The 16,256-nt window shown below is 39.9% G+C and overlaps 2 protein-coding genes across 3 annotated transcripts in view; one reads left to right on the top strand and one right to left on the bottom strand.

Annotated features, from left to right (window-relative positions):
• Positions 1 to 8,472, top strand: part of itga4 (integrin alpha 4) — a 30,828-nt gene extending 22,356 nt beyond the window's left edge. For both annotated transcript variants that reach the window (XM_062402056.1, XM_062402057.1), the window contains 4 exons: positions 4,953 to 5,078; positions 5,230 to 5,328; positions 5,692 to 5,811; positions 6,153 to 8,472. In XM_062402056.1, the coding sequence (XP_062258040.1) occupies positions 4,953 to 5,078; positions 5,230 to 5,328; positions 5,692 to 5,811; positions 6,153 to 6,254 (447 nt within the window). In that variant the 3' untranslated portion in view covers positions 6,255 to 8,472. The remainder of the gene's footprint in view (positions 1 to 4,952; positions 5,079 to 5,229; positions 5,329 to 5,691; positions 5,812 to 6,152) is intronic.
• A 147-nt stretch (positions 8,473 to 8,619) lies between these two features.
• The window catches only part of cerkl (ceramide kinase-like), a gene marked incomplete in the record, with an annotated part of 27,269 nt that continues 19,632 nt past the window's right edge, over positions 8,620 to 16,256 (bottom strand). Inside the window, 6 exon segments of the mRNA XM_062402058.1 lie at positions 8,620 to 9,963; positions 10,534 to 10,730; positions 12,188 to 12,284; positions 12,401 to 12,535; positions 12,734 to 12,799; positions 13,181 to 13,358. Coding sequence (XP_062258042.1) covers positions 9,885 to 9,963; positions 10,534 to 10,730; positions 12,188 to 12,284; positions 12,401 to 12,535; positions 12,734 to 12,799; positions 13,181 to 13,358 — 752 coding nt within the window.

Here is a 16,256-nt window from a genome sequence, read left to right on the forward strand (position 1 = left end):
CTTGCCCCTCGAAACAGAGGTTGAAATCTTCCCCATCTAATTGGGACAGCCCTCCAAGAGCTGTTACATAACCAGTGGTCATCACAAAAACCTGCAACGACATCAGTAGTCTTTGATGTAAACACAAGCGACAAAAGGTTTTGCTGGGTATGTCATTGTAAAAACATTATTGAGATCTCTAATGAACCAATGCTATTGTTTGCATTCACTAAAGTGACAAACCTATAATATCCTAATATCATCTATGCTAATGCAGGTGAATCAATGACTTTTCCATTCATCCATAAAAGTTGAAAAGTTTGGACACTCTGCACTATTTCACATATAAATCAAAATCAGAGCTTCAGGCTGCTTGCAGAGGTTTGTAGACAACCCTGCTAGGATGCAGTGTTAATAGAGGATCATTCAGTTCAGTAACATAATATCTATAATGATCTAAACTGACCTTCAATAGCTTCTTAAAACTTTTGTAAATTAGATTCCTGTTTGTTATTTCATGTTCCTGTTATTTTCACTACACTAAGTGGTCGCTCATACATAGCAGCTTAAAGCAGGTTGTGATAGGCAATCCTGGTATTTTTTGTATATGTAACGTGTACATGGTTATAACAATATTAATACAGCCAAATTAGGTCCACATATTTCTCATTCTACTATTTGTTGTGATACTTGACTCATTGTATTTGCTGTGTTCTGTGCTACATACCTGTGTTTGCCATGGGCAGTCTTCACCTCCATAGTTATAGGCGATTTATTCTCCTTCTTTGATGTCATCCAGGGCAAATAAACAAAGGTGGGGTTCTCCATTAACACCAATTTTTTTCATTTTGGAGTAAGGACGTCTGTGTTCATCATTAACTTGTCACCCAATTGAGCCATCTTCTCTGAAGGCATCAATACTTGAGAAATTGGAAAAATTGAAAAAGAAAAAATACAAATGTCACAATATATCACAATAAAACCAGAGCCCCACTTAGTATAACTTAAAATAGTATATGGAGTGTAGTTTAGGAATTCTTAAGTCCACTTGAAGGCAAACATGAATGCAGCACATCAGGGGTGGTAAAGTTTTCTCCTTCTCTGGGATTCTGCATAACTTATTATATCCTTAAAATGCAGATGCAGATTAAGATGCATTTATTAGTCCCAAACACATGCACATACATGCAAAGGCACACTCATGCAGGTAGGGAAATTTTATCTCTGCTTTTGACCCATCTGGTGCAGGATACACAGAGCAGTGAGCGACCATGTACGGCGCTCGGGGAGCAGATGTTGGGGAAGTAAGGTGCCTTGCTCAGGGGCACTAGACAGGGTAGGGGAACTCTTTGATTTTTGGACAGATCAATCCAGGTTCATCTTTTGTTGTTTCTCCGTGGAGTCGAACCAGAGACGAACCAGAGACGAACCAGAGACCTTCTCTAACCATAGTCCAAGTTTCTGCCGATAGACCACCGCCTCTAGACCTCCCCCCTATATATAACAAAGTCTCCTTTGCAAATTGTACCCTTTGCAAATATACCACATCCTGCAAACAATAAAAACATTTTCAATAAAACAGGAGGATCCATTAATTCTATTCCTTGACAATGAGTTTATGCTAATATATACTACAAAACAAACCAAAACTGACCACTGCAGCATTCTAGTCCCTATTAAATGTACTCTGGAGCTTTTGATTTTAAATAATAATTATTTATTGATTATTTACAGCAGATACCACCTTACCTTTTGCTGCATAAATATACTGGACATCTAATTTGCAGATGTGTATCATGTTGATTTGCTGATCCGTGGTGGCATTTCTAAAGGAAAAGATTAAAACAAATGAGTTTACTTTAAAATAATTGTTTGATTTGTTTGCTTAGTAAGATTTTGTGGTACTACAAATTGTTGTTGTTGCCTAAAACCTCATGAGGATTGTTTTTCTTGCAAAATTCAACTACAGAAACATTCTCCTTCACTCTCTGTCATGAGTAACGTTCCTGCCTACAGAATGATGCATACTCCTGTGCGTTGTTGCATAAACTATACACATCTACAAACATATATGCACCGTATATCTGTCTTGTGCATGTGTGAAAGCTAAACCGGGTCAAATCTAAAGCCAATTCTTTAGATTTTACCTGCAGGTCATGCCTGAAAACACCTTAAATGAGAGATGATTATGTCTGAATAATTATGAAGGAGTTTGGCTTTCACATATAAAGAACACAGCAGGAGAATTCAGACAGGAGGAGGCGCCTGGGTAGAGCAAGCCAGAGGCATGACATGATGACAAATTCAGTATCAGATCGCATAGTATTTTTTTTTACAGCACATCAAAGATGATGGCAAAAGAATGTAATTGTATTTAGTTTTGCATTTACACCAATGTTACAAGCATTTGAATATGTCCTCATTATCAACAAAGAGTCAACAGGGAGATTTTTCATGCTGAGATATTTTTATTATCCCAGTCTCACATGTGTGAGCTATTAAAAACACTATGAATTTGCCTACTCGCCGGCTCTGAATCCTCCGGATAATCTCCTACTGTATTTTCTCAATGGCTTATTCGGACAATCTGCAGAGTTTTTACTGGGGGGGTGACAGAAGAAACTCTGGATTATCCGGAGCGTTTGCGTTTTTACAAACTGCCCCTATCTGGATAGTCTCTTGGTATCATCCAGATTGCAGTGCATGTTTAAAAGCAACTTAAAGAGAGTAAAGTAAGAAGGAAAACAAAGCAGCAGCTATTTTCTGTTGTGATTTTATACGGGAAATAGATGATTCACTATTTTAACTTCATTTAAATTCAACAAATGTGGTGTTATTCCCACATAATAACTGGTAGTGTTGACACCTTTTCTCTTATCTACCAGGGCAACACAGAACAGAAGTGGGTTAAATGAAATCCATGAAAGAATTATCCATAGACTATTCAATATTATTAAGATTAAGATTAAGATGCATTTATTTGTCTCAAACACATGCACAGACATGCAAAGGCACACTCATGAAGGAAGGGAAATTTAATCTCTGCTTTTGACCCATCTGGTGCAGGACACACAGAGCAGTGAGCGACCATGTACGGCGCTCGGGGAGCAGATGTTGGGGGAGTAAGGTGCCTTGCTCAGGGGCACTAGACAGGGCAGGGAGACTCTTGGATTTTTGGACAGATCAATCCAGGTTCGTCTTTGGTTGTCTCTCTGTGGAGTCGAACCAGAGACGAACCAGAGACCTTCTCTGCCCACAGTCCAAGTTTCTGCCACTAGACCACCGCCTTATGAATACAAATACACCTTTCAATTACATTGACCTCATCACACAAGAACTTCTCTCTCCCCTGCTTTAGCTGTACAAACACTTTAACTTTCTATCTGCAAAAAAAGTAATATTCACAGTAAAATTTCTCAGCTTTTACCTGTTTATTTGCCTGACGTTAATAACCTACTGCTCTACTTTTCTATTCTAGACATTTTATCATATTAGTGACTTGTCATTTGTGATTGTAGCTAATTTAACTTAACTGCAGGTTTTAGATTTAATCTTCTATCATTTAATTCCAGATTTATGCCTCTGACCATGTTTCTTTAATAACCTGCTCTGCCTCTTCCACATGAACCTGCCCATGTTAAATAAGAAAATAAGTTAAAAGGGCCGGTTCATAACCAGCTTCCAAATAGAGGTTATCCAGAGCAGCCAGGTTACACTTCCTCTGTTGTTTAAAATTTAAAGCCCCTCAGCGGAAGCTACAGTCAGACTTTAATTATTCTGTATAATGGTACTGTGTAAAATGAGAACAGCTGTAATTTGAATTGTCTGACTATAGTCAAAACCTGTGCTCTATAATGTTCTCTATTAATTAACTTAAACATACTAAATATAGCATAACAGGGCTTATATTGATCTTAAGTTCATCATAACAAAATGAGACTCAAAACTCAGAAATGCTTAACTTGATTGTCTCCTTCAGTTTACATAAACTCCTACACATATGCATCATGCATGCAAGTAGTAATAGAAATGCAGTAAAACATTTGAGGTCTTACACTTAGCCTTTGTAGCTAATCAGAGCTATAAATCATGCTAGCTAGGTACAAGTAATACATGCAATTTGAGGATTCAACACTGCTTATAATTATTTAAGATACAACTGTGCTTACCTTATGCTTTACTTTTGCTCCTCTGCACATGTTCTTATCTTCTTAGCTAGTTTCTCCAGCAAATAATCTTCTTTTACTGTTGATAGCTACCTCTTGATGCTGAAAATGTCCTCGCTGCTTGAATCATTCCTAATGGGGACAAGGAAGTGGGTGGCACCCAACCATATTTGGAAGATGTGTGTGTGTGAAGCAGTGGGTGCAGTACTAACTAGAAACAGTAGGGCCACCAATGAGCAATGCTCACACACTCACACTCACCAAAAAACATGTCGTATGGGCCAATGCTTAAAACTTCACGGGCACCTTCAGAGTAGCTCTAGTAGTCATTTAAAAGGGTTATCCTCATGGGGACCGGGATTTTGGTCCCCAAAGCGCAACCGGTCCCCATGACGTGACTGTGTAAACAGTCAACGGTCCCCATCGCGTGATGATTACCAGAACACACACACACACACACACACACACACACACGTCCTCACAATGCAGAGATGTCGTTACTTCTATTATCTGAAACCGAAGTCGGTCCTCGCAAAGATAACAAGTATACAAGACAATGTAGCACTGTAAATTTATATTCTCAGATTTACATCATGCTGTGTTTGCCTAATACATGAAAAGTCATCCTTCCAGCAATCATTGCTGGAAGGATCAGCCAATCAGAACGCTCTAAATGCTGTTGCCACAAGGGGACGTTAGGCATGGAACTGAAAACATATTTTGTTTCTAGTAAATTTAGATTAATATCATACAAGATAAAAGGGTTGCAATAATATCTGCATGGTGATACATCCTATGTGTGTGCAGTTCTGTGGCCGTGGTGATGAGCTGTGTGAGCGACTGGTGTGTCGTCTTGGTAACCTGGAGGCAGGAAGAGATGCCACAATCCAACTGGAGACAAGACTGAACCCTGCTGTGTTGCTGCAAGCTCCGGTAACACACACAGACACACACAGACAGACACACACACACACACACACTGAACTAGAATAGGGAGGAACACCAATCAAACAGGAACATGATATCAAAAGCTAAATTAAAGCATCAATACAGTCGTATGTTATTGTGACATGTTATGTCTCAGGGTCGTCTTGCTATCATGAAGTTGGAAAGCACAGCGATGATGTCATCTCCCAGAGAAGATCCTCACACCATCCTGATCCATAAACAACCTGCAGTACAGGTAGGACACCCTGCAGCCAATCACAGCCTCAGATCAATCAAAACAAAGGTTTAACGGCAACAACACAAGTTCATCTGTGTTTCGCACTTCATCATCATCATCATCATCATCGTCATCATCATCATTGTCATCAAAGTTTCATCCGGGAACTGAATTTCAATTTCTGTACTCTACAACAAAAACGGACCAACTGCCTGGGGACAGTAACATTAACTAAATACTCTGATCTAGTACAATATACTAGTACAACTTATTATGAATAGACAGTTTTGGTGGTTGAATGTAAACAAAGTAATCCCAGTAAACTGCTGCGTATTTCAATAATAATTTATTGTTGGTATATTGTTTGTTGTACACTTCTAGGTGGTGGTTGAAGCTCTTTTTACCCAGAAACCCACAAGCACAGTGAAGGTCTTCATCATAGTGGTCAGTTTAATTTTGGGTCTGATGATACTGGCTGCTCTGATCTGGTGTCTGTGGAAGGTAAATATATATTTGCGATTTATTTTCTAAATGAATATACATAAGACGTTTGACATGTACTGCAAATTAACTTGTATATCGTCATGTACAATAGTACAGACAACATCAACCATGCTAATATATGAGACTTAGCACTTCTGTGTACTCAACAACAGATACTGCATTATAACTATGAATATAAACATTTTTTAGGAATTATGTCACAATATCATGTTGTGGTACTTATAGATTCCAGTATACTGCCGTATAATATCTACGGTAAACTGCAGTGTATTGCAGTACAGCTGTGGTAGTAGTGGCACATGCTTCATGTTGTGACTGGATGTCTCTGTGTCTCTCAGGCTGGTTTCTTTAAGAGGAACCTGCACAAGAAGGAGGAGGAGTTCAGGAGACACAGCTGGGACTACGTTCCTAAGAGCAACGAGAGAGAGAGCTTTTCATAACCCCAGCTCTCGTGACCTTTGACCTCTGACCACTGGATGGAGCTCACATTGTGACTGGGGGACACCAACAGCCAATGAAATGTGTCTGGACTGCGTGAGAAGTGTGAAGTCAGAGCCAGCTGATGGAGGCAGATAACGAACACGTCTCACGTGAACGCTTCCTGACGTCTGACTGTGACCTTTAAATTATTTTGCCGTAAAAAAGAGACTTGTTAGAGGATTATTGAAAAAGGGAAGTGGAACGGCAACATTCAAATCTGGACCAGTTACAGGATTGAAACCTGTGAGTGTAACACCATCATCGATGGCCTCCATTTTGACACAGTTACGTGGAAATGGACCAAAAGGACACTTCCTTTACTCTCAGGGGATTGAAGCGTGGTCTCTGATTGGCTCATAACTCTATGGAAGAGCCTCACTTTCTACACAGTATTTTTATTCACTTGCTGACCAACGCTCACTGCACTGGTGTCACGCAGGATGTCGCCCAGACAGAGGACGTCAGTGTCCGCAGCTGGAAAACAACCTGTGTTTGTGAAGAGAATAATCAGCGCTGCAGATTTGTAAGAACATTTTTAGACCTTTATAAGACAGAGACAGGGAAGAGGAGTGAGTGAGAGGACGGAGGGGAAGGACATCCTCAGAAAGGACTGAGGACTCCTCCACGTGGATGCAGTTTAACCATTCAGATCACAGGCTGCAGATTTAAGTCAATACCAGAATTTGTGGCATTTGTTTGTTTGAGTTTCATGTCACAGCCGCATCTTAACTAAAATGTCACATTCAGTTGATTTCCTTAAGCAAATTTTTGTTTAGAAGATGATTTGGAGCGTTGAACAACAGTGATCATTACACTGCTGGCCTTTCAGGGAGTAGTTGGCTGAACTGAAACTTAAAAGTTGTGTTGCACCACATGTTTTTTTATTCAACACCTTTTTTGATAGAGCTTTGATAGAGCAGAAAATCATGAGAAAGAGCTTAATACATCTTGTTTCTTCTTAGTGGACCATTGAGATGATCACTGAAAGTTGGGGCTTTTCTCCACATTATCAATAGAAACTAGTAAGAAGCTCAGGAAGCGAGTTGCTGCTGGCTGGTTTCCATTTGGCTGACTTGTCTCCTCATGTTTTATATGACCAGAGATACACAGCACTGGGTGTCAGGGCAAACTGAAAGAACCGATTGGACACGAGGAAACAACGATAACAGCTATAAATTATCTGAATAAAATCTATAGTTGTATCTTGTTTGTAAAAGTACATCTGACATCTTTTTCAGCCTCAGGATATTTTAGGACTTATAATAGTTATCACATTTTTCCATGAGCCAAGTTGCACTTAAAACTAAAGTATCAAAAATTTACATAAAAACATTTGGTTTTAAATTCAATATACACAATATTTTTCATTCTATAGTTAAACAGCTGTCGTTCCTGCTTATATAGCTGGTTGTTTACATCGATAGGAGCCCAATCTATTTCCAGGTCAGAGGATGAAAGACGGGAAAAAAGTTCTTAGCAGAATGTAAAACACAAACCCCCCCAAAAAGCCTTAACGCCGTCAGTCTGATTTCACTGTTGTAACTGTTGCTTGTTTTCCACTGACTGACAATGTACGGCCAGGTGGGACTGACGTGAGAATGATTGTCTTTTTCCTTTACGCAAACCTTTGAGAAAAATACCAACAAGTGACATCAAGTCCAGCTTGAATACTTTTTGCTGTTTGACTTCAGTGACATGTTTTTATCTTCTTTAATTGCTGAGTGTCTCTACATGCCCACATGACTGGGAGATCGATAATAATACATGTATTTATTTAGTGATTCTTAAGGTGCTCTGATATTCTTCCAACGACACATCAGTGAAAAAAGAACTGAGAGAGGTGGGTGATGTCAGAAGAGGTGGTTCAGGTAAACACATTGAGCCACAGGATTAAATCCTAGACGACTACTTGTAAATCGGCTTTTAAAAATGTTTGAGTTATTAAAAGTGTTAAAAAGTTTGTTTTAACTTTCGGTGCTCTGAGGATACAGATGGTTAAAACAGCTGCTTCCTCCCTTCTCTTTATCTGCTCAGTACAAATGCACATCACACAGAAATGCCTTTAATGCTTTAATATTGTGTTTTTGTATATGTCAAGTTGTTCTGCACTGGAGAGTCTCACGGTTTTTATCAACACATCTATTAAAAAGAAAAAACGATTTTCTATTTAAGCAACAACTTGTCCTTTTCTGTGTTCAAATCCCGAGGTCAAGTGCTTTACGATGATATCTTTGCTTTTGTCCTACGACAAAGTTTACATTTCATCTTTCTCCAAACACAGGCCCTCTCAGGTCTACTTTCTCAGACCCTTTGAGGTCCAAGCTGGATCAAATCTGTCAAATCAGTTTTAAGTGATATTTAATGGCCAGATATGGTCAAAATATGTATGTTTGCTTTATACACAATCATATGTTTCACTTTGGACCAATTTAGAGACACCTTTGTTCATAAACATCTCAATTTCTCCCACCCCAGCCTCAGACTGTTTGCCCTCCTCCCCTGTGGGAGGCGCTACAGGGTCCTCCGTTCCCGGACCAGTACGTTCAGGAACAGCTTATTCCAGCAGCTGTCTCTCTGCTGAATCACCGTGGTGCAGAGTTCATGTGTATTATTCATATTAGGTTAGGGAAATTGATGTGGCATACTGCAATCTCCACCATCTTGCTTGATCAGAGCGCTGCGGAGGTCTGCGTAGGCGCACTTTTCATTTGGAGCATATCGTAGGACTCTACGAAAATTTGGACATAACTTTTAGTACGATATCTAACGAACCGTTTCATGAGACCACGTTGCGAGGGTCGGTGCCGTTTGGACTTCATTCATATGTTTGTGTGTAAATTAGAATGAAAGATCTAAACATAATCTAATCTGGATAAAGAAGATTATAGTGATATAGTGGAGTTTCAGGAAGGTTGTACTGATCACTGGATGTGAGGTGGTGGGGGAGTGGATTTAAAATTATGTGTTTGGCACGATGCTGACGAATATCAATATACAGAATAGAAAACAGCTTTTTATGTGTTGAAAAATAAGTTTGAAAGTTATTTATCTTCAATATGTTTAATATTTATTTATATATATTTGATATTAACTATGATTCATTGCTGGTTATTTCACAGGAAACTGCCACAACTACAGTTAATTTAAATTTCACATTTTCAAGAAGAAATATTAAACCAGACCTTCACATCACTGATGTAGAGCCAGCTGAACACTGGGTGACATAAATTAATACAACAATACAACACAAATAAATGACAGGTCAATTGAACGATGCTGGCAGCCTAATTACAATATAGAAAAATGTAAACATTCATTTGAAAATTAGCCATTCATTCAGTGAAAGGAGTTAAACAGGTATAAAAAACAGTTAATGGCGGCCTCGCATCAGTTAATGTGTTGTTATTTAAAGCTGCAAAAGTTAAATCTTTAGGCCAAAAAATGTAACATAAATTAATGCAGATTTTTGCTACTTTTAATACAGCTTGGACAAAAATTCTGTTGCTTTTGAAAACGCAACGACTTAGGGGGCACTGCTGAGTCACGGTTACCGAGGCTATCTGTCTTGGGCCAACAAAGCTCTGCTGGAATCAGATACAACTGCAGGTGACGGTTATATCGGCCTCATCCACATCGTCCCCGTACAGCGTGATGAGCCGTGGGTGGACCCTGAACGCACCACATACAAACACACACACACACACACACACACACACACGCACACACACACACACACACATTAAATCAGAGATTAGACAAAGGAGAAGGTGATTGTGAAGGACAAAGGTGATTTTCAATGTTATGTGAATGAATGAGTTAGAAATGTGAAATAACAGGGAGACAAGTATGTGTTTAAAATGTCTGTCTTCAGCCAATTTTAAAATAGCAGAATTGAATTAAGCTTGTGATGATGATAATCAACACACTGTCATCATTTTTAATCAGGACTATTTATTTGTTGACATTGAATAGAATGAAATCAACAGGAGCATTTAACAGTGACCGTGTTTCTCTAAAGATTGGTTTAAAGATGTACTGCAGGGACTTGCAAGAGACAGATTTTAAAAAGAGGAAACTTTGGGCAGCAGAGGGCGAGATGTCTGGACTTTTATGTAAACTTCTGTGTCAACCAGGTGAGAGCAACCTCATTTTTATTTCTCTAGAAACTTAAGTGCTTATTTACGTCTCCGCTCCTGTGATGGTCTGAGGAATCTTTCCTCTTAGTAACTGTCTTCATACCTGATGAGCACTTCGTTAGCGATTTCCACCAGTTCCCCATCAATATTCCAGGGGAAGGCGGCGCCCTCTGATTGGATGATGGGTGTTGTTTTGGAGTCGCACTCCTCCTCGCTCTCCTCTTCCGACCAGCCAACGAGTGAGCGGGGACGGACTCTCACCGCTGACACGTCGTGCGTCTCCACGAAGGAGAAGCTGAACTGTAGAGAGGGACAATCAGACAGTCAGACAAACTGACCAGGACAGACAGACAGAACACTGATGGAGAGCTGGTGTGTGTGTGTGTGTGTGTGTGTGTGTGTGTGTGTGTGTCAAAGGTCAGCAGAGGTCAGAAAAGCTTTTTAGAATCTTCGTTAGGCAGCTTGATTATTAAGTTACATATCATTTAGCTGACGGTTTTATCCAAAGCGACTTACAATAAGTGCATTCAACCATGAGGGTACAAACCAAGAACGACAAGAATCAAGAAAGCACAATTTTCTTCAAGATGATCTGCAGCAGTGATTGGGTTTCTTACTATTTACGGCCCTGAAGTCTTCACTGTAACGCCATTAAGCTCCAACGGGGGGCAGCACAGACCCAAAAACAGACAGACTGACTGTCTCTCTTTCCTGTCTCTCTCTCCTGTCTGTCTGTCTGCTTTCTTTCCTCGATTTTTCTTTCCTCAAATGAAGCTTTACACTGAAGTCCAGTGTTGGACTCAAACCAGACATATTAACACAGGTTCAATCCCTGTGTAGAAAGGTGATGTATCTTTACAACAGGAGTTGATTTGAGGAAGACACTTTCATAATTTCCGTTGACAAACCGTTGCTGGTTTATGAACTTTTACTTAAGCAAAGTAAATTGTTCCTTCACCACAGTTGAGACATAAAGTTCGGGATGAAGAAGGCTTTTACTTTTGAAAAAAATGAAACTAAATTAAATAAAAATGTGTACAAGCTGTTACAGGCATGGTCGATGTTTCTGACCCCTTTCATCACCTGACTGGACATACAACGTCCACAGTGAGACTCAACCTGGGATTGTCATGGTTACACTGCTCCACTAGGATGCCCCGTCTTGTCTTGGTGATGCTGAGCTGTCCGTCTGAATATAGGTCAGTGAGTAAACAGCCTGTTTACTCTGCAGGACAGTGAACGCCTCACTGTCAGTAAATTTAGTAAGTGGGTTAGTGTGCGGTCTCACAGGCCAAACCAGGCCACGCCGAACCAGGCTAATCTTCTCATTAACCAGTTTGTTGGTTGGTTTATTTTTTTTCCGCCTGAGGATGACGAGATGGAAGAAGTATTTTTTTTTTTAGAAGTAAAAGTAGGAAAAACTGTTAATTCCGAATAAAAGTCATGTTTAGGATGTGCACAATCAGTCACAGTTTGCAAAAGATGGCATCAGAAATTATAGACATTTAAACTAATTATTAATATTTTATGAATTTTCAATGATGGTTAACTGCACATTAAAAACTGTAAATTGTAAATGTTGAAAGTTATAATCTTATAAGTTGAGAGAAGGATTTCAATCAAGAGTTTATTCAATTACTTATGGACTTAAGACTTGTTTTATAATTCAAGTTTTTTTCCCTAAACAACAAATGCTGTTTCCAGTTTGTCCTGAAGGAGGACACTGAGAGCACTCTTTGATTGAGATATCTTCTCACCTGTCCACTGGAGCTGTTGTATCTCTTCAGGTGTTTGACAAACTCTGACCTGGAAGTGTTTCCCACTGCGGTCAGCGTCGCGCTGCCATTGGCCAAACTGCAATCAACAGTAAGAGGAGAAGAGCGTTGATGAAACAACCTGCAGGAGGTGGGTTCAAGGTCGCACACAACATTAGGGACTTTATACAACCGTGAAGTCCTACACCTGCGTACCTGGTGTTAGGAGCGAGTCCTCGAGGTGCATGTGGACTCAGACAGGGGATGGACATGATGCTGATGTTCAGATACAGGCCCTGATTGGTCATCCAGGTCTCCTCTGGATCCTGGTCCAGATCCTGTTCGGTATCTCTGAGACACAGTTAGATACAAGATTGATACGACTCATATCTCTATGATGTATATGAAGCTACAGCCTAGAGACTGGAAACACTTGCAAGTTTTCTATCAATTAAACAAAGATGTTAATTAGTTTACAGTCTTTATCCTAGGCTAGCTGGCTGCTCTCTATTGATTCGTATTAGTCATATGGACATGTGTTTTTCTTACCGATGTTCAGACAGACTCCCGGTTGAATTCTTCACTGGGAGGAAAGACAGCTGACAGTCCTCCGGTCTGAGCGAGACATATGAAATGTGAGAAAATGTTTTTTCTGCAAACAATCCCACTGTGCTAGATACTGCATTTTGTAGATGTGAAAATGAAAGTTGCAGACTAGAGAGTTGTCAGTGATGATGCAAAAAGATTAGTGTCCAAAACCTCAATGAATTTCTAATCTCATGGTAATTTAAGGAGCTGTTATATGAGAAGTAGGGAATGAGACAGAGGAAGTGATTTCACATGTTGTTGTTGACTCTAAAGTCTTGAATCTGAATTCAGGTACATTTTTACAATTTAAAAAGCCCAACATAAACAATATTCTCAACATATGGACCTGAGATTAAGAAAATAAAAAACACAAAGTAGTGTTTATAACTTTAAAATATTGTGTGTTACTTTAGTCTTGCCAGCGTCTTCAATAGGGCGTACTCTCGTCGCCGCGATGACGGCATCCACCTCTTTTTCTCCGCCCGCGCTAAGCTCCGCCCACCGAAGCCAAACATGGCGGAGAAACCAAAACACACCAACTGACCGAGAGACGAGAAGCTGCACATGTCCACCTGCTGCTGGTGACCTGTTAAATACAGATGTTTGCCAAAGAACTTAGTGAGGGTGAATATTTATAAGAAATAAATTAAGACCCTACACACGCACACACACACACTTGACCTCTTTCTGTCGACCATATTTGGAGTTCTGCTTCTCATGAATATGAATGAGATTCTCACCATAAGTCCTTTTGGCCTCCTTACAGACCCTGTGTGTTTGTGTGTGTGTGTGTGTGTGTGTGTGTGAATATCTAAAAACTTCCATCAGTAGAACCCCATTGCAGTGGAGGGACCAGTCTCTGAAGCAACAGAATTCAGGACAATTTATTTTGTGCAAAGTGAATATGTGTATTAAATATGATGTGGACAGAAACTCACCTAAAGGGAATCTGCCCTTGTGACAGTTTTCCACATATACTGTATGTGATAATGGAGGACATGACAGCTCCGCAAAAGTGAAGCCAAAGCTTCCTGAGGAACTAGAGACACACCCTCCATCTTTATTTACAGTCTAAGGTTTTCCAAAGCAATAAGGGATTTTGGGTTCTGAGTGAAACCTCCCTGGAAACATTTCAGTAACAAAAGGCTATGAAGAATTGCAGTGAAATGCTTATTAAATATTATCCTCAAATCACTCAGCTATAATAAGTTGTGTTTTTCTCCTATCACAAAATCTTTCCTCATAAGCGGCTAAACAAATCAGACGGCACATCCACTGAAAGAAGAATAAACAGAGAGTAGCAGATACTGTTTGTTAATTTCCCTACAATCTGTGAATGCACACAAACACACGCACACACACAAACACACACACACACACACACACACACACACACACACACACACACACACACACACACACACACACACACACACACACACACACACACACACACAGCGTGCCATCTGGCCACATACCTGCTGTAACCTACTGAACTGCTGTCTCCCCACCTGTCTGTCTGACTGAGTCCCTGTCTGTCTCTCTGGACAGAATCTTATTTCCTCACCATATGGCATTGTATCAGTGTGTGTGTGTGTGCGCGTGTGTTGTGACGATTAAAGCTGAGATCAAACCTGCAGCTATTCTTAAAGGTGCAACTGTCGTTTATTTTTAACATGTTAGACGGCAGCTAAAACATGCGCGGATTAATTTATGAGATGAATTAAATCATGAAGCAATATTTGTAATGTTTTTTTGACACAACATGATAATTATGTATCAGATCCTCCTGTCAGTCACTCCTGTTTATTAGTGCTGGTGTTTAGCCTTCTGCCCTGCTAATTTCAGTCTGTAGGTGATCAGAGGTTTCACTTACGACTTCCCCTGAGTGGTGCAAAGCTAATTATGAAGTCATTCAGTCAAAAAGGCTGTTGCTGCTGCACTCTGACCTAGCAGTTGAATTCAGACATTTTCGTTCCTTTTTTTGAATATTCTTTTTTTTCACCCACTACTTAATATGTACCATAGCAGTCTTCATTCTCTACTACTAAATGTATAAAAGGGGACGATCAAATTAAATTGCCAGAATGGGTTTAACTACGTATACCACCTGGTGATACCTTAAACAAATTCGTTGAATATTAACTCACTTCAGCAAATTAATTTATTCGTCAGAATTCAGTTTTGATTTCATCCGTTGAATCCAGTAACAGGTAGATTAACTTAGAGTGAAGTTTTTTTATTAAATTTTTTGTTCTGGTATTTGTTCTTTTGTTATATTGTCCCTGCCTTACAATTTGACTCTGGGACTGCTATGTATGTGTAAAATAATGAGATATGACAATAACTGACAATAATAAACTCACCATTTTCCCTGAGTATATTTGATTATTCAGATTTGATAGAATGTGTCTTCCTTGAAATATAGTTTTTGTTACAGACTGTGCTTCTGTACTATATTTAAAGGTACTAACAGGGGCGGCTGTGGCTGAGGGGTAGTGTGGTCGTCCTCCAACCTGAAGGTCGGCAGTTCGATCCCCAGTCTGACCCATATGCATGCCGAAGTGCCCTTGGGCAAGAAGCTAAACCCCAAATGGCCCCCCATAGAATAACAAAGTGCTGCGAATAGATGCACTGTATGAATGTGTGTGTGAATTGGTAAATGTAAAATTGTACTGTAAAACGCTTTGAGTGGTCATCAAGACTAGAAAGCGCTATATAAATACAAAACCATTTACCATTTAACAAGGAAGAGTAAAGTGGCCGACATCACTTTAATCCACCTGATCTAATACTCCACGTATGTTCACCTGGGTGTGTCGGGAACACATCTGACCTCACCTGGTCTCTGTGGGAACAGCTTCCTGCCAGGGAATTTTACATCTCTTCTATTGTTCAGGAATCAGACTCATTAAATCCAAAGAATACCCCCATCTGTCACGTACACACACGCACACACACACACACACACACACAAACACTTACGCACACACAAACACAGCTTCCAGTGTTAATTTGTGTTAATTAACCCATGTCTCACAACAACCTGTCATTCAAATACAACAGCTTGTATCCTTGCTGCCTGTTGACTGGTCGGCAGGTTTACCTGAGAAGGGGGCAGGTTGAGGCTAAAGGGGCGTGGCTGCAGAGAGTAAACCTGTGATTGGGAGTGAAACTGGTCCTGCTGTTAGACATCTGCCCTCATGTCCCCTTCTGTTTCTCTGGCTTTGTTTGTTCTCAGACCTGGCTGTAGAGCCATTAGCCAATCACATCAAAGCTCAGCAAAAACACTAGCTCCTGATTGGCAACCTGAAAACTTTAAAGCTTCATCAGATCTATAACCGATAGTATCCATCCAGTACAGCCCACGACTATAGATCTATAATAGACAGAACCCATCCAACCCAATAGATACATATGTATTGATCTCAAGATATGGCTTTGATGTGATAAAAGGTCTAGAAAAGTTGAAACCAACTCAGGA

This window comes from Platichthys flesus, chromosome 13 (genome assembly GCF_949316205.1).
Source record: "Platichthys flesus chromosome 13, fPlaFle2.1, whole genome shotgun sequence".
NCBI lineage: Eukaryota > Metazoa > Chordata > Actinopteri > Pleuronectiformes > Pleuronectidae > Platichthys > Platichthys flesus.